This window comes from Lissotriton vulgaris, chromosome 6 (genome assembly GCF_964263255.1).
Source record: "Lissotriton vulgaris chromosome 6, aLisVul1.2, whole genome shotgun sequence".
Lineage (NCBI taxonomy): Eukaryota > Metazoa > Chordata > Amphibia > Caudata > Salamandridae > Lissotriton > Lissotriton vulgaris.
In genome coordinates, this window is record NC_141694.1 from 846152389 (window position 1) to 846170326 (window position 17938).

The 17938-nt window shown below is 41.8% G+C and overlaps 1 protein-coding gene across 5 annotated transcripts in view; it reads left to right on the forward strand.

Annotated features, from left to right (window-relative positions):
- Positions 1-17938, forward strand: part of ARID1B (AT-rich interaction domain 1B) — an 843008-nt gene that overhangs the window by 814394 nt on the left and 10676 nt on the right. For all 5 annotated transcript variants that reach the window (XM_086926863.1, XM_086926866.1, XM_086926865.1 and 2 more), the window contains 4 exons: positions 4049-4165; positions 7943-8039; positions 9415-10195; positions 13463-13593. In XM_086926863.1, coding sequence (XP_086782989.1) covers positions 4049-4165; positions 7943-8039; positions 9415-10195; positions 13463-13593 — 1126 coding nt within the window. The remainder of the gene's footprint in view (positions 1-4048; positions 4166-7942; positions 8040-9414; positions 10196-13462; positions 13594-17938) is intronic.

Here is a 17938-nt window from a genome sequence, read left to right on the forward strand (position 1 = left end):
ATCTGTGAATCAATTTTGTCCATTTCAGCACTTTTCGAAATGACTAGCCCCTGAAGAAATGTACCCTGTTTAAATGCTGTCCATATGATTAATTGCAGTTTGAATTTAACATTTTTCTAATTTTCTCACTCTGAGGAAAATAACACTTGTTGAACCCTTAGTCAAATCTGATCCACTGGGGGGTGGGGGGGCAAAGACATGTTCAATATCCAATAGAAGTTAATACAATACCTCTAAAACAATTTTGTAAGAACCTACGTATCCCTTAATACTGCTACTGTGCCCTTTTCATTAATTTTGTTTGTACACGTGTGTGTGTATATATTAGCACTGTTTTTATGTAGTCAGTCAGTACAGCCCAGATATCAGACACGTGTGGGCCTGGAGAGAAGTTTCTCCTGGCCCGGATACACTGAACTCCTTTGTTATAGATAATTAAGCATTATAGCTCTGTGCTGCGGGCATTACCAGCTGTTAAGTGCCTGCCTGCCGTTGTGTCAGATGAGGGGGGAAGAGAAAGTACCAGCTATTCACGCTGAGCAGCATATGGATAATAAGTCTGTTTGGGCCCACCCTCTAATGCCACACAGCATAGGCAGGCCCAGAAGTGCACTACCGCTGTCTTCTTCATGTCCCACTTCACTCTATTACTGAGCTCAGCAGCCAGCCAAACAGCAGCCATTACAAGCATTTTAAGCACAGTGATTGGCGGAACAAATCAGTGCCAGAAGCAAACCACTCCAAGTAGACTTTTACTACTATGTGTTTTTTTACTGCCATTTATTTCATTTCAGAGTAGAATTTCTTCTATCAACGTCTATCATTTTCACACATTTTACGAATGTTCCTTTGTATATAGAAACATAATCTTAAATGACTGCTGTGTAACTTTTGGGATGTCTCATAACATGCCTATATTGCCTAATTCATACATTCTTTATTCAGACAATGTGTTAAGTTACTGTACCAAAATTATCAATATTCTTTGTGAATGATCCTTGTTCTCTCTAAGGCCCTTCATTTAACAGCTGCAGTTTAAATTATTTACTATATTATGGTAAATGTGCCCAAGTCCTCTTGGTTTGTATGAAGACTGGAAATTGTAACTATAATCAAAACTTTTTTTTTTTAAACAGTTTTATGTAGCGCGAACGAGACAAAAGACACCGGGTATCGGAGCGCTTTACATGAGCACCAGTTTCGTTACAGATGAACACATTTTTTTGTTAGGCACGGGGAGATTAAGTGATTTGCCCAGAATCACAGGTTGTTGAGCATCGTTGCCGAGACTCGAACCCGGTTCCCCAGGTCAAAGGTCGACCCCTCTAGCCGTAAGGCTATATCCTCTCCCCAAACTTGACGCCACTTATGTAATCGGCAGACGGATCTGCTATCTATGTTTAAATACATTACTTAAAACCTCGGAATAAGTTACTGTGACCAAGCGAAAACACTTCAGGCACAACCAGCTTTCGTAGGGATTTTCAGAAAGTGATTAGAAATATTTTCTAAGTAGTTGAGCTCAACAAAAGAGAGAGCAAACTGTGCCGATGTAATAGCTCATTGAATTTCTGCCAAAGTCTGTATTTAAATAATTTTTCATAACATTGTGTACCCCTTTTAAAAGTAAACCTTGTCAATTCTTTAATAAGGAAAACACAACCAAGTACAGAGGATCTTATTTCAGCTTTTGGTAAGGAAATACATGTAATATAAATACTTGTCATCTTTTTACTGGCAGATGAGAAGGCTCCTCTAGTAAGTATCCAGAGACTGCGAAAGTAAAAAGACCAATATTGCAGAGTATGCGCTTGTGGAACAATGGACTTTCTCTGATACTATAAGTTGTTACCGATGACGTTGCATGTAATATATAACACTTTTTCTGATGGATACTTCTAACCCCAGATTCTTCACCCTGTGAATACTCCTAGATTTTTTCTCAGTATTGCATCAGCGTGCTGGCAGGTGGCATCATGCGGCTCCGCATCGACATCATACCACCCCGGAAGTGATGCCGTAGCCACTTAAATGCCCCCCACCGCTACACAAAGGTTGCAAGAGGCTGTGGACACCAAAAGTCAGAGCAGCACCCACGCAGCGGCGCACAGCTAACTTGAATGCACTGTTAAATATGTACGCATGCCAACAGGGGAATGGCTCAGAGGATCTTATTAAACACCTCCCAAAGGAATTCCAAAAGAGGGCAACATCAGTTATAGAATAGTTGTTTCCTATGTGGGACACCTCTCACATAGGTCTGTTCACAACTAGAAAGAAGAAAGCATGGCAAAGCTTTGCATCCAGGCATCACCGTCCCCGGTGATTGGGAAGGCACTGCATTGGCACATTTACTTACGCTTTTCCATCGACACCCCGGATCCCATTTAATATAGAAATGTTCAAAGTCTCCAACATGACATTGATCATTGCAACTAAAGAGTTGCCATGCCAAAATGTGTACTCATATCTGATGCGTATGGTTTGATGCAATGTAATGAAGATTCCAAGGACATACTAACGATGCAAGGGGGAGAAGGTATTTCACCCAGGTTCCAAGGGGAATGTAGCTCACTGGTTTGGTCTTTAACTAGCTTAATTCAAGGGAAAATGTAAAATGTCATAAGGGAGACACATTGGCCTTGCACAAGGACGTGTTGTGCTCTAAAGCAGAACTCGCATATTGGGTGGGACACTCGCAGTAGCTCCTAGTAGAATAAGACGCTGCATAGTGAGATCTTTAACACACATGATGACTGCAAGCTTGGCTATGCCTCTTTAGGACTGCACTTGCTGGCTGTTGTGATTTACAGCAGGGGTAGAAACAAGCACTACACCTCTTAAATCTGGTTCTAGTAGGGCTAATAAAGTCAGCATTTGAACCCTGCATAAGGACTCGTTGAAGTGCATCACCCTTGCTGCAGGAACCATACTTGAGCACTTTAAAAGACAAGGAGATTATGAGATCACATACCAAGACCCTAAAGATATTAGGAAACCCACACAATTCTTCGTAGCAAGTGCATCACACGCGTTGACTACAGCTGTTACTAAAGATACCATTGCCAGATAGCTAGTAGGAACTATCAAATAGTTTAAAGTAGGTAAACAAAACTATCGACGTCAACCCAAGAGCTCGTTCGACTAGAGAGAAGGGAGCAATATCAGCCTTCACGTCCATTGTATCTTTGGAGGACGTGCGCATGCATGGCTGCAGCATCCTCACCCAGGACACATGTTCACTAAACTCTATTGTGTAAATATAAAAGCATGCAAAGAAACTGCACTGGGAAGTCAGTGCTTAGACATTTGTTTAGTATTAACCACCCTTGAAGCTCCCCTCCTCACAGATTTATTACAGCTAAACATGTGACTCAGGCAGAGATTTAAAGAGACCAGTTACTTACCTGTTAGAAAGCCTTTGAAGAACTTCTAGAAAGTGTATGTGTGTTTTCTCTGAAAAAGAATCTAAACTTGAGGTCATATTACAGCTCAGTGTTTTCTTATGGTCATTGTCAAAGTGAGTTATACTTCCCCCATGTCGATGCCCTGTAGGGTAAAACGTTTGTAAATAAATACTTCTGAACTTAACTACAAGATGGCTGAAAATGAACAGCATGTGAATCTTTAAGAGCTTCGACTGCAAACCCAGTTTGACAGGTAACTGCTACCTTCCTCTTCATATTCTTTAGAACTGCGAATATGGTCTACTTTTTTTCTGCTCCACTGACCTTTAAAGGGAAACATACATATTGCTGTAAATGATGGATACAGTGGGCTACGTTTTCACTCCTTCTTTCATTCAATATACAAATATTGTACGTTTTCACTTAAAAAACAGAAAAATGTGTAGGTTGAGCACTGTAGCTTTTATTCAAACGTGTTTACTCTTTTTTTCTATTCAGCTTATCTTGTTTCGCTCACATCCCGTTGTGTTCAGAAATAAAATATCAGTGTGTCTCAAAATGATGTTGTTGAGAGGTGCTAAAATTAAAAATTGGATTTGTATAAATCTTTTTTATCATAATGTACTATTGTCATTTTCCAGATCGGAGCACAATATGGGTCCGGAAAGCAGCATGGGGCCTCCTGGTCAGAGTAACATGCCGCCTTCCAATAATGATCCGAGCATGTATTCCCCCAACCGGTATCCAGGACAGCAAAGGTGAACAGACAAACGCATGGATGAAGCACTGCTTGTTTGTGGCCGAATGCTTGATTTGATATTTAATTTCTGTATCCCCTAATTTTTCTTTTGTGTTTTGATCCAAACAGACAGATTGGGTCCTATATTACATAAGATGTAATAAGTGACTCTTCCACACACTTACATAGTAAATATGCATCTAGTGGGCAACAGCACACAAATTTGATGTAGTTTGGCAAATCAGCACAACAATAACAGGAACTAGGATTGCGCTGGATGTTGTACTTTGAGCAGGACAATCAGAGGGTGCGCAACAGACTTCAGCCATGGACTCCCCACAATAAGTTACTTCTCAGAGTAGAATTGACAGATGATCCTAAAAAGGATGCTATGAAATTCATATCTCCCTATACTAATTCACCACTAATCATTTTTGGGTTCCAGATGAGCGTGCTACTATCTGAGAAAGAGCTTCAATGCCTCGTCAGGGGTAGTAAGCATCTTATAAATAAAATTACGACTCAGTCCAAGGTGCAAATCCATTTTCCCAACAATCTTTGTTTTTCTAACCGCCAGTAGCAAATTCCATCAGTAATTGATATAAAAAATCAGGTGGGAGGATTACCATTTTGAAGAGCAGGTATGTCACATCCGTTTTAGTCTGTTGTTACCTAGTAAGATACGCTGGCAGCATTATCATGCCTTTTCAAGAAATCAATTCTGTTCCTCGACATTTGCTAGCATTACAGGTTTAATCATTATTAAAAGCTTGTGTAACCTGATGCGCGCTAGCGGAATTCCGCTCGCACGCTGAGATTTTCAAAACCGCACTTTACGTGACGAGCTGGGCTCGTCATCAGCGTGCGAGGAGGCTACGCCATGACAAGCCCAGCTCGTCATCAGCGTGGAAGGGGGTATACAGTGCTGCTATGGACAAAACATTATACAACAAAAATGGCCTGCAAAGCAGAACAAAGCAGTAAATAAAGTAAGATTATGTCCAATGACGCATCGTAGCTTAGTTCAAGAAAATACAGAAAAGGTGAGTTTTTAATTATTTCCTAAAAATAGGAGAGCTAGTTGATTTCTTAAATCAATTTTTAGACCTTTCTCTTGTGATATTGCCACACTTTTCAAGGTTTGATTTTGTGCTTGGGAAGTTCTGAATATCAACACTTCCTGATAATCAGTTTTTCCTCTTGCCTTGCACGCTCGTCAATTGAATTTTGTAACAGAACTTTATTTTGGTCTTGGCTTCATTTGACAGTCATTGTAAATTTGTTGTAAACATTTCAGAAAATTACGCAGAATTTTGTGATTTTGATGAAATGCATTTCTAGGTATCTTAGAAAGTTGCCCAGAAGTTCAGGAATAGTCATTTGAGACGATATCAAGGTACCCGGCTTGAGAAGAAAATGTGTCCTTGAGTCATTTAATTGACGAAACAGTGTCTGTAGGAGAAAGGGCCTGAAAGTTTGCTCTTGCAAAATTTCAGAACTTTCATGAAGGAATTCATGCAATAGCAAGATTAATAACAATTCTCTGTGGCCTAAATGTTTTTGTAGAGTGCATAGTTTAGGACGGCTTTCAGTTGGCGAATAAGGATTCAGGAATCTCACTTAATACAGTGTGTCCAAAGTCTAGCCAATTAAGGATGTGAGCTGCTTGGTTGGGATCGGAAGATTAACACACACTGGGAATATTCAAGTGTCAGTGCTGTCTTTTTAACACCTCACATCTCGTCCTCAATGTAAAGACTAAAAAATGTGTGGGATATTGGGGAAATGATGTCCTCATTCCATTCATGAGGATAGGGTTGGTCTACGAGTATTGAGAAAAAGCTATGTCAAGTTTGTGATTTCATTGTTATTCTTTGCTTGCTTTCGAATTTCTGCAATTGACGCATAGTAATGAAGTTGCTTTTTTATTGCTATACCACCAGTTATTAAAGTCCGGTAGCAAAGCTGTTTTTTTACTTTGCTGTGTTAAAAGCAAAATAGTTATTTTAAAAACTTTTAGCAATTACATTTGGAGGTTTTACTCTGAAATCTGAAATACTATTTTGGGATAAGGGGGCAGGTTCACATAGTGTTCAAAATGAATACAGCTAACAACTAAAGGTCAGGTTCTGAAGTTTTGTGGACTTCCCATTTCCTTTTATTTTATTTATTTATGCTGCGTTAACATCACTAGAATGTAGCCGAGCGTTTATACACATCAACTTAGTTGTAATTATAGCAATATAATAAAAAAAGAGCTTCACCAAAGCACACCTCCGTAGGGGCTTGTCTTGTGCCAGCTCCCCATGACAGTTCCTGTCCAGCTTGCCCGCAGACCGCTAACCTCTTTGTACCTACTCCACTCTGTGCCTCCTCTGCCCTTTTCTTGCTCTGATTTGCCCTTTCTACTCGTTTTTCTATCCTCGGTTTTACTTTGTCCTTTGTTTTGCCTTTCCTGCTCATTTTTTTGCCCTCTTCGGCTGTTTTGCCTTTATCTGCTCAATTTTCTGCCCTCAGTTTTGCCCTCTTGTGCTCTGTTTTGCCTTTTCTGCCTGTTTTTCTGCCCTTTGTTTTACTTTTCTTGCTCATTTTTTGCCCTTTGTTTGGTCTTTTCTGCTTGTATCTTCCCTCTTCATTCCGGTTTCCTCCTCCCACGGTCTCCCATCACCCACCACCCAGTGCCCAGCCTTCCCCACAAGACCTACTTAATGGAGGCCGTTGTGCAACCCAATTCAGCAAGTTCTCTTGCAAGCTTCCCCTGCGACAGTTACTCTGTCCAGCATACCCGCAGTCTGCTACCCTCCGCTGCCTTTCTACATGCTACCTTCTGTTTCTGCCACCTCTGCTCGTTTCTTGCTCCGTTTTGTCTTGTCTGCTCATTTTTCTGCCTTGTTTGCCATTTCTGCTCGTTTGTCTGCCCTCTGTTATGCTTTTTCTACTCGTTTTTCTGCCCTCTGTTTTGCACTTTCTGCTAATTTACCTGCCCTCTGTTTTGCCTTATTCTTTTTGTTTTTTGGCGCTTTGTATTGCCCTCTTATTCTCTGTTTTGGATTCCTGCTCGGTTTTTTTGCTGTCTGTTTTGCTTTTTTTTTACTGGTTTCTTCCCTCTTACCATTTCCCTCCTCCCATCACCCAGCACTCCACCGTCCCCACAGGACCTTGAGCAGGCTCTCATACCAGCTCCCTTGCTACAGTTCTGTCCAGTTTGCACGCAGTCCGCTATCCTCTGCTGCCTGTCTACCTGCTGCCCTCTGTTTATGGCTCCTCTGCTTGTTCTTGCTCTGTTTTGCATTCCAACTCATTTTTCTGTCCACCGTTTTGCTTATTCTGCTAGTTTTTCTGGCCTTTCTGCTTGGTTTTCTGCCCTCTGTTTTTCCCTCTTCTGCTCTATTTTGACTTTCTTGCTAGTTTTTCTTCCCCTGGTATTGCTTTTTTCTGTTACTTTTTCTGCCCTCTGTTATGCCTCTTCTGCTCGTTTTTCTGCCCACTGTATGGACTTTTCTGCTAATTTTTCTGCCCTCTGTTTTTACCCTTTCTGCGCTGTTCTGCCTCTTCAGCTAGTTTTTCTGCCGCCTGTTTTGCCTTTTCTGCCCTCCGCTTTGCCTTTTTCTGCTGGTTTCTTCCCTTTTCGATGGACACCTCGCACCCCAGCGCCCCGATACCCCCAGGGGTGACAGTCCCATGCTCTATAAATGCTAATTGATTGATTGATAGGAGGCCTGATTAAGTTCACTGACCATAGACTTGAATGTGCAACAGGAACAAGCTTAAATGCCTGTATGTATTTTCTTTGTAGGCATGAGCCATATGGACAGCAGTATCCAGGTCCAGGACCAGCTTCAGGACAGCCTCCGTACGGAGGCCATCAGCCCGGGATGTACCCTCAGCAACAAGTAAGGAATAAACTAAAGCAGCAGCTTGTAGATGGATGTATTTGTTGTTCTTTCTTGATTTATAAAATGGTTCTAGTCAAAGTACATATCATAAATGAAAAATATAAAATTGATCACTGAAGGAGAAATCCAAGGACGTAAAGGATAGAAGTGGGAAACCTCAGGGTAAACAGTACATTGGAGGTCTGGTACTTCCACTTTGAAGCTCACAGGAATGTGTGAAAACAGAGCAGGGGCGGAGTGCGTTAAATAGAATGGTTAGTGGAATGCATTTGCCGGGTGGGAAAGAAAGGGTTGGAAAGGTGATGATGGAAATTTTACTTTGATGAAATTCTTCAATGGAAGCGGAAGTATAATATGGTCGGAACAGGAAGTCAACAAAAATATTTGAGTGAAATAAACGGAGAAACAGTCAAGGAATTTGGTCAGCAAAAGTTGTATTAGTGGATTTGAATGATGCTGTCAACTCTGCTTTGAGATTTGTACTCCTGGTTCTATAATAATGCAAGAATCTAGTGTTGTGAATCCTGTGAAAAGGAAGTGGAGGATAAGCCCATTAGATTGTAACATATGTTGATGGCAGCAGTGTCTAGTTCAAGAAAGAGTTTAACTTAGCTTTGTTCTTAGAAAAAGGTGGGGGAGAAGTTAAAGGGAGGATCCAGCCACAAAATAATTTTGAGGCAAGTCAAAACAGTTATTGGCAGTTGCTTTGTAGGTTTGTGAGTGTAATTCGTGCATGAAGTTCACAGCTCGCACACCAAAGGACTTCCTATAAGCTATTGGCTCCCATTCTAGAGTTGAGTACGCAATCGTCAGAGTGCGAATGTGGGAACCTTCTGTACTTCAAAAGAAATCCAATTTAGATTTCCACTTGAGTAAATGGCATTCACTTCATGATTTAACATAATTCCAATATTTCAGCACAAGCCGCAGAAAGAATAGCTGTTTTGCAATAGATGAAAAAGTAGCCGCTCTACTCGGAGAGGCAAAATCTCCCTCCAGGTGTGCGCTTTAAAGCGCAAGCGATTTGCAGCGCCACAAATCAGGGTGAATAGATACAACTTTACAGTTCTTTCAACATAATGCAGGATGCAAGTCTGTGCATTTCCATCATGTCGCATTTGTGTGAAATGATATGGTCTTCAAAAGATGATTTTTGCATAATAATGCTCTGTAAATATCGCTTCATGAAGGTGTTGTCTCTTGGTTTAATTCAAAATCATGCTGTTGCATATTGCTTAGTGACCAATCGCAGACCATTTTAGCCTTGCCCTTGGTAGATATTGGGCAGGCATGTTTGTCCTGATTTCATGTCACTTTCTCTATTTTAGCATTTTATGCAGTAATGGTGATGTTGCTATCCTTTCAATTCCAGAACTACAAGCGCCACATGGATGGTATGTATGGCCCGCCTGCAAAGCGTCATGAAGGGGACATGTACAACATGCAGTATGGCAACCAACAGCCAGAAATGTATAACCAGTATGGCAACACCTACACTGGACCTGACCGAAGGCCGATGCAAGGACAATATCCCTATCCTTACAATAGGGAGAGGATGCCTGGACCGGGACCAATGGCACAACATCCAATTCCCCCTCAAATGATGCCTGGGCACATTCAATCCAACACCAGTGAAACTCCTCAACCCAGTATGTGGCCCACACGGAATGATATGCCTTATCCATATCCTAACAGACAAGGTCCTGGTGTCCCTCCGCAGTCTCCAGCCTATCCATCAATGAACCGCACTGATGAACCAATTACACCAGACCAGCGGATCAACCATGAAGGCCCGTGGCCTGCTCATGTCAGTCAGCGCCAGCCCGCGTACATGTCTCCGTCGACTAACATGCCACCTACCCGGCCACCTCCATCTTCTTACCAGACACCACCGGCAATGCCAAACCACATCTCTAGGTCTTCAAGTCCTGCCTCTTTTCAGCGCTTAGAGAACCGAATGTCTCCAAGCAAACCTTCCTTTTTGCCCTCTGGAAAGATGCAAAAGACCCTACCCACTGCTTCGCACTCCCAAGTCGCTGTTCCTCCACCACAGCCTGCACCAGTCAGGCGAGAAATTACTTTTCCTCCCGGGTCAGTGGAAGCAACGCAACCGGTCTTGAAAACAAGGCGAAAAATTACCTCAAAAGATATTGGTAGGCACCAAAAGCTAATTAAATACAAGCACTTTTTGTTTTCAATTTAAAGAATTATTCCATGGTATCTATTTCCCTTTATTGTATTGTTTCACTCTCCAATGTGAACTAAATTCGCTGCCACGTTATGATTTATTTAATTAGGACCTGTTTCTTATGCTGCCTACTGTTATGAGATCATAATGACCAAAAAGGCTATTTTTCATATCATTTTTCTAAAACCTTTTTTGTTTGTTGCTGTCCTTATATAAACCTTGTGTACACACTTAATTTCAGTTTTCATGGGCCTCTTGGCAGCTGCATGCCTTTGTACATATGCTCCCATGCGGCGCAGAAACAAGTTGCAAGGGATCAGTTAAGGGCTAGAGGACGTCTGAATTAGTCAACAACCTGCTATTGGGTGTCTGCACTGTTCGAAAGATGAGCCAGATACTTGCATTTTTAATTAGAAATATGTTATGACTCGGGTTTCAGCTTAAACTTATAGCCAAGAGGTACGGTTCAGAATGCTAAATGTATAAAATGTTGCAAATCCTGCAAGAGTTAAGAATTCAGAGTATACTCGTACCTTAAAATTATTGGAACGTCCTATCCTCCATTGCATTTCCCTTCTGTCTAGGAATACACTATTTGTGGGGACATAAACTGTTAGAAGAGCTGCTAAACAAACAATCATTCTCAAAAGTTTCTCCAGGAAAGCACTTAGATTCTTTCTGACAGAGAACGCCTTTTGTTTGTTTGTTTTTTATGTCAACGAGCCATACAGTCATATACCATATTCATTGTCTTACAACTCGCCTTGTTACATGCAGAAATCCTTACATCATTTTTCCCTATGGATCCAGTGCTTATTTTGAGCCGGGGCTTTCCGGTGCTAAGCACCGGCACTTAATTGGTTTCCGATGCTCGACACTGGCACCTAATTGTGAACACCCTACATAGAAAAGTCTACCACATGGTGGCTCTGCTCATCTAATTTAGAGATGAGCAGAACAATAGTTGTTTAGGAATACAATATACATTAAAATTGCAAATACCTGCGTCCCCAGCCATTCCTTTAGCTTTGGGGACCTGAAATAATCTGAACTATCGCTTTTACACACGAGAGAGATGGTTAGTAGTTGTTTTGGCGGTGATGACAAGGGCGATGAGTGGTGCAAGCTGCAGTGGCCTCCCGGTCAGAGCCCTGGCACTTATTTTACAAATTAAGCACTGTATGGATCCTATACTTCTTGAAGTTATCGGACTGCCCTGCAGGTTTCAATTTCTTTGTGCAAATCCTAGAATTGCTGAGGATCGGCTAACCTCTTTGTATACATTTTCACTACTCTTATTTCACTAGTTTTAGCTCTTCTCCTTAAGAGACCGAATATTAAATACTTCATGAACTAATATGTGAAGCAATAATAAAAAATCCTTGATGGTAATATTGGGGTTTGCCTCCAGAGGTTGTTTAAGAGATTATCCTAAGGAAAAAATAAAACTTTATTAAATTTATGTATTCTCCATTTCTCTCTCACTCACACGTAATTTTACTCCCACTGACACTCCGTTGTACCCCACTTATTCTCCTAAGGTAGTTATTAATTTATGATGCTCGAGACTTCCTTTTTGCAGAACAACCAAGGAAGCTGGAATTTATTATCCAGGTACTTTGCCGGTGAAATATAAGCCATATCCCTTAGCCTTGGAAACACGAGTATCAAAGTGAAGATTAAATGAGCTTCAAAGACTTCTTTTGAGTGGGTGGATTTGAATATTTTAAGTTTGCATTTAATTCCTAGTCCGCATGTTTTTGCAACTGTTTACTCAGTGGTGGCACACACTATTTTTTTATGATGCTACAGAGGAGGGTATTTGTGGCAAAGCCAATAGGTCTCATAGTTGCTCACACCACACTGTGTTAAAATTCCAAAAGGAAACACCAGTGTCACGATAGTCACATACAAAGTTTAATCAAACTTTATTACACACACATAAAATGTCAAAGTAGCATGTTGTAAAAAAAAAGTGCATTTGCTCTATCCTGTGAGACCCTAAGAAGGGCTCTGCCAGAATTCTGAAGAATGTGAACTGTTGGAGAGTGGCTTGATGCAGTTGTTGCAGAATGCTATTTTGACATTTTTTATGTGATAAAGTACCCACTGCCTTACAATATAAGTCACAGAGGAGTTCCTTGACCATATAGAAGAATGAGGCTGAAGGCCGAGTACATTTGTACGGTTATGGCACACTGAGGTGACCTGCAGTATCCTTATCATGTACGGCAGGGAGTACTTCATTATTTATTATAAATGGTGAAACCATCCTCTTTCTCACAATCCACTTCAAACATTGGTGCATAGCTCTTACATATAGATATGAGAGAGCAGGGTTGCAAACAAGAATAATAAAAATGGAATCTTTAGTGAAAATTAAACACATCAAACAAGCTGTTAAATATTTTTTGAAAAAAGGTATTAGAATTGGGTTAGGACAAATCAGTAAAAAAAAAAAGTGCAGTAGATCGGAATGTTTAGAAACCTGCAGAAAGATTCTAATTATGCAATAATTACCTATGGAGTGCAAACAACGAAATGTGGCCAAAAATATATCTTTTCAACTTGTTACTGTACAGCTAAAAGAACAACAGCAGGAAGAAAACCCGAATTTCGTTTTTGTTCTTTAAAGAACTGCTTTAATTATGCTCCAAGACCTGGCCTGCCTTTCTCATTGATTTCTGGCTCTGGCAGCAGCCATTGTGACTTCAGAACTCAAATGTTATAAGTTACTACAGTTGAGTGGCTATGCCATTTCTTTATAATGAGGGACAGGGTGCGTCACAAGTTGACTATTATTAAGAAATTAGAGACATTTTTAATAAAGAGATTGCAGAATTGCATGTATTATAAGTTTGTAATAAAAGTTGATGATACTTTTTATGGGACTGTCTTGACAAAAGTAAATTTACAATGCTCCAGGGGAGAGACAAACCCAAGGTGGACAAACCAAGCCACGAATAAGAAGTAGGCAAATGAGTGACAGTAAAGCCAACCAATGGTAATCAGTGTGTCGGCTACAAGCCCCCCGCTATATTCTTAGTAATCCCACAATATATGCTGCCTAGTAGGCTTGACCTAAATAAACTGTCAAGTTATAGTTGTAAAGCAAGATACTTTAACTGTATATAAGCTTTGTACAAAATAAATTAAATGCATGTTTCATGCTAGAGATTAGAAGTTTGAGGAAGCAAAGTATGGTTTCTTAAATTTCCTTTAATTTTTCCAGTGTCTCCTGAAGCCTGGAGAGTGATGATGTCCCTTAAGTCTGGTCTTTTGGCTGAGAGCACTTGGGCCTTGGACACCATTAATATTCTTCTGTATGATGACAGCACTGTTGCTACCTTCAACCTCTCCCAGGTAAGTGCACATCATAACTCACTGAAAGTATTGGCTGTGTAAATGGATAAGACCAGGATGCATTTCTTCAAACTAGCTGCTTTTCATACCCTAATTCAAAATTTGGAATGAGTAAAGGTTTGAACATCCTACTTAATGTTCACTAATTGAAAATGTAGTTTCTTTTGCATGCTCTGACATAGTTTACATATGGATACAATATCAATCGAAAAGTTATGATGTCTCATTACTGAAAAATCGTGAGGCAGGAAAATACTCACCATAGAAATGTCACAGTTGTCAAAGACTGGGACATACTGGTAAACTAAGGTTGCATTATTAAGATATAGCTCTATATCTTGGTTTACACCTAGTGCGAGTCAGTTTGCAGTCATGGCTAGAGCTGTTCGGAAGGCAGTAGGAACAGAGTGTGGTTTCTTTGACCAGTTCTTATTCGGCATGCTCTCTCACCTTAACAGCCACAGCAGCACTATTGGCATCTCTAGCAACAGGCTAATGCAAGAGACATAGCCATTTTTCAGCATAATAATTTGAATATTTTGGTGCTATCGCTAGAAGATACCATAAGCATCACCAAATTGAAATGCCATTACCCAGTGTCTAACACCTCCTTCTGCTATCTTAACCAATACTGTCTTTCTTCAGCTCACAATGTGTATCGTGTAGCTCCATCTTTTGATAGGAGAAAATGTTGTCTTTTGTACTAACTTAATTTTAGCATCGTGAATGATGATAAAATCTTCCTGCATGGAGTTTTCTGGTAAGTGTTACAGTGGTATGTTCTAAGAGGTGAGAGGTGTTTGTCAAAAGAGTGCATCATCTCAGACACTCACACTTTAGATTTAAACTTGCTATACAAACAGGTGATTGCCAGGTAGGCAGGCTTCATCTCTCATACTCCTAGTATAGAAATGTTGATTCCCTTGGCAGATGGTTGGGCATTTTACTATAGCTGCAGTCCTAGAGATTGTTTAGAGAAATATTCTCTTTCTTCTGCTTCCGGTATTCACAGCTTATATCATTGTACGTCAACATGACTGACTAGGAGGGAGTCATAATCACCATGTCTTCACTGTTAACCTGCCTCCTCCTTATCCATGTCTCATAAAACAGTACTATTGCCACTCCTTTGAACAATCGTTTCTGGGTGTTGCTATCTTATTGGATGAAGGCCACATATTGTAATGATCTCTCCATTAACAGTTGCTTCCATAATAGTACTCCATCTTCTGTTAAGTTTTTTTCTTGTTTGCTAAGATCAAACCAAGATGTTTGCTTTAAAATTCTGTGGAAGTTTAATCTCATGTAAACCCGATGCCCTTGGATTGGAATAACCTTTTTTCTGGTTACCAAGCACTTTTTGATACCCTCCCACCATGGCTGGCCTATAGCATGGATGAGCTGGGCCCATGTCTGAGGTGGCGAATTTTAGGGGATGCAGGAGCATTCTGAAGCAGTCTACCTCCAACCTGGCTCTAAAGAAAAGCATAGAAAACACTGTACTGAAGCCTCTTTTCTCCTTTTTTTTGTATATCCAATTTTTCCCTATTCATCCCATTTTTCTAACACACTGACAATTACAGATGGCAAGTGGGAGGTGGGTGCCAAATTATGTTTCACCAAGGATGCTAGCTTGGACAAAGGCCAGCTTTGCATCCTGCAATTGTTTGGGGCTACAGTGCACATTGTTTGAACCAAGGTTTGTGAAAGCGTCTTAGAATGTGTTCATGACACCTTTTATTCAAATGGGTCTATTAGCCTTCAAATAGGAGAGGAACTTTGTTTGAGCCCAACTGGCATTGCATGTTTGTTTTTAGCATTCACACAGTCATTGTAAAAAAAAAAGTATTGTATTTCCCTTCACAGTTGCATCTTTTACCCAAGTGTTCCTTTTTTGGGAAAAATGCAAACTTCCAGGATCTGATAGAGACTTCTAGCCACAGATTCCTTACCTTGGACCCTTACATTTTTCATGAACAGTACCCCTGCGTTCAGTAGGTGGTGTCGCCATCAGCAGAAGTGACATGTGCAGGGCCCATATATAGGCGCTTCCCTAGCCCGCTGATGTTAGTTATTTTCTTTCCCTGCCAGTCAGTGCAGATCCAGAGAAGAACTACCCCGTCACTGTTTGACTGACCTTTTTCGACCTTTTGTTAAAGATTTTTTGAGACATTGTCTCCTAGTGTGACAGGGATGTCCCCGACAAAGACTTGTTTTGAACCCTGTGGCACCTGTCACCGGCAAATGTAGGTGATGGATCCATACCTTGTCTCCCTCTGGTGTCTCGAGCATAACCACAATGCCAAGACCTGCGTCGATTTTCACTCTATTCACCCATATGTCTTGAGGGAGTGGTCCCTCAAGCTCCTTCCTGCTTCATGTGTGACAAAGCGACAATCTAGATCCCAGTCGAAAGGAATGTCCTAGGATTGGTCACGGAGCCATCGATCTCCATAGCAGTCAAAGTCGCCTGTGCGTTCTGGTAAGTCCTACAGACAAGAACAAGGAGAAGTAGAAGAGGTCTTCCACTTCGCCCCATCTATCGAAGCAATCGACAAGCCTAGGAAATATTGGCATTTGAGGCCTAGCTCCGTGGTTGAGCCTGCACCTGGGCCATCTCGGCGTCTCCATGAGTTTCCTAGAGCCGGAGTGACCCCGCGCAACTCAGTGAATTTTAGGAGGCCACGCACCTATTTTGGGCAGCCCGTCCCTGCTGGCGCACCCTTGGGCCCCATGGGTTTGAAGGGGCTCCTACTGGTTTTCCGTTTGTCGATTCGCACCAACACCAGTCGGCCGCTTGGATCTAGGGACAGATCCGGACCGACGCCGGTCAGCCCCACTGCCGACATCTCTGACGCCACCCCCATTCTTGTCCCCGATTCTGACATAAAGCTGGATGGGCGTCTTCCCATGCCAACTGGAGGCATTCCATCCAGACAGGAGCCTGAGCCCTAAGCCTATTGGCTAGGACTTGGTGAAGATTAGGATGCGCCACTTCACCCTTCTAAATACCATCCCCTAGACCTCAATGAGGACAACTGGTGTGAGGATTAGGCAGATGCCAGTGGACTGGACACCTCCCTGGATACTGGCTTGCTCTCTCCTCCTACCGTGGCTACGGGAGACAGAGCCTTATTTGCAATGGCAGTGAGGAGGGCTGCAAAGGTCCTGGACCTTCAGCATCCGGCTGTGGCTGTGAACATCTTGATGGAGGTGCTTCAGCCTGGAGTTACCCCTTCCAAACCGCTTCTTCCTTTTAATGATGGCCTCATGGATGTTTCATGGCCATGTCCAAGCCCTGCACAGGGGCACCTGTGAATAGGACAATTGCTTGCCGCTGTCACCCCGACTCAGGGAACCCCAACTTAAGCACCCGAAACACCACCCCCGAGAGTTTGGTGGTCCAAGCCTCATCTTTCAAACTAAAGCTTGGCGCATTCCCTACCACTCCACCAGACAGTGAATCCAAGAGGTAGATACCTTGGGAAAAAAGACCTTTTCTTCTGCCAGCCCGGCCCTATGGTCAGTAAAAACCTCATGCCATTTGGGTTGATACTCCCACTGACTCTAAGACTCTGTTTACGCAGTGTTGCCCATAGTATCAGAGAAGTTCCGAGCTATACTCTCCCAAGCTATCGCTGACGTGAGGAATGCAGCTAAGTTTGCCATACGCTCTGGCTGTGACCCATGCATGTAAGGGGGTGGGGCTGGTTGGGGTAGGGTTTTCAAAATACAACCGTGAGGGAAAATGTATTAAATAATTTATTTTCCCTCATTGTTGTTTGTCGATAGACCTTCCTCTATGTAGGTATTGCTTTAGTATCTATTCTAAGATAAGGAATCTGTGTCTAGAAGCCTCTAACAGATGAACAAGTTGCTTACCTTTGGCAACGCCTTATCTGGTAGAGACTCTAGTTGCAGATTCCTTACTGACCAACCCATCATCCCTGCTCTGTGAATGGATTTATAGATTTTGGGCCTTTTCCCCTTCCAAGACTCCAGTTTTCACACACCAGAAGTAATTACTCCTTGTTGCTCTGCACTCCTTTTTGCTCTGCGCTTCGGGCATGGAAAGTCGTGAAAAAATACTGGCGTCAACACATTGGGGTGGTACTTAGCAATGATGGCAGGTAAAGCCGAATGATGCCACCTACCGGCACAAAGGGGTACTGCTTGCAAAAAAAATTCCGTAACCAGTCTGACACCTGGGTATAATATAAGGTAAAGAATCTGCGGTTAGATAGTCTCTACCAGATAAGGCCTTACCGAAGGTAAGCAACTTGTTCTTATATTGGAAAATGTAATGGCTCATGAGTGGGAATAAAACGCGTTTTCAAATTGAAAC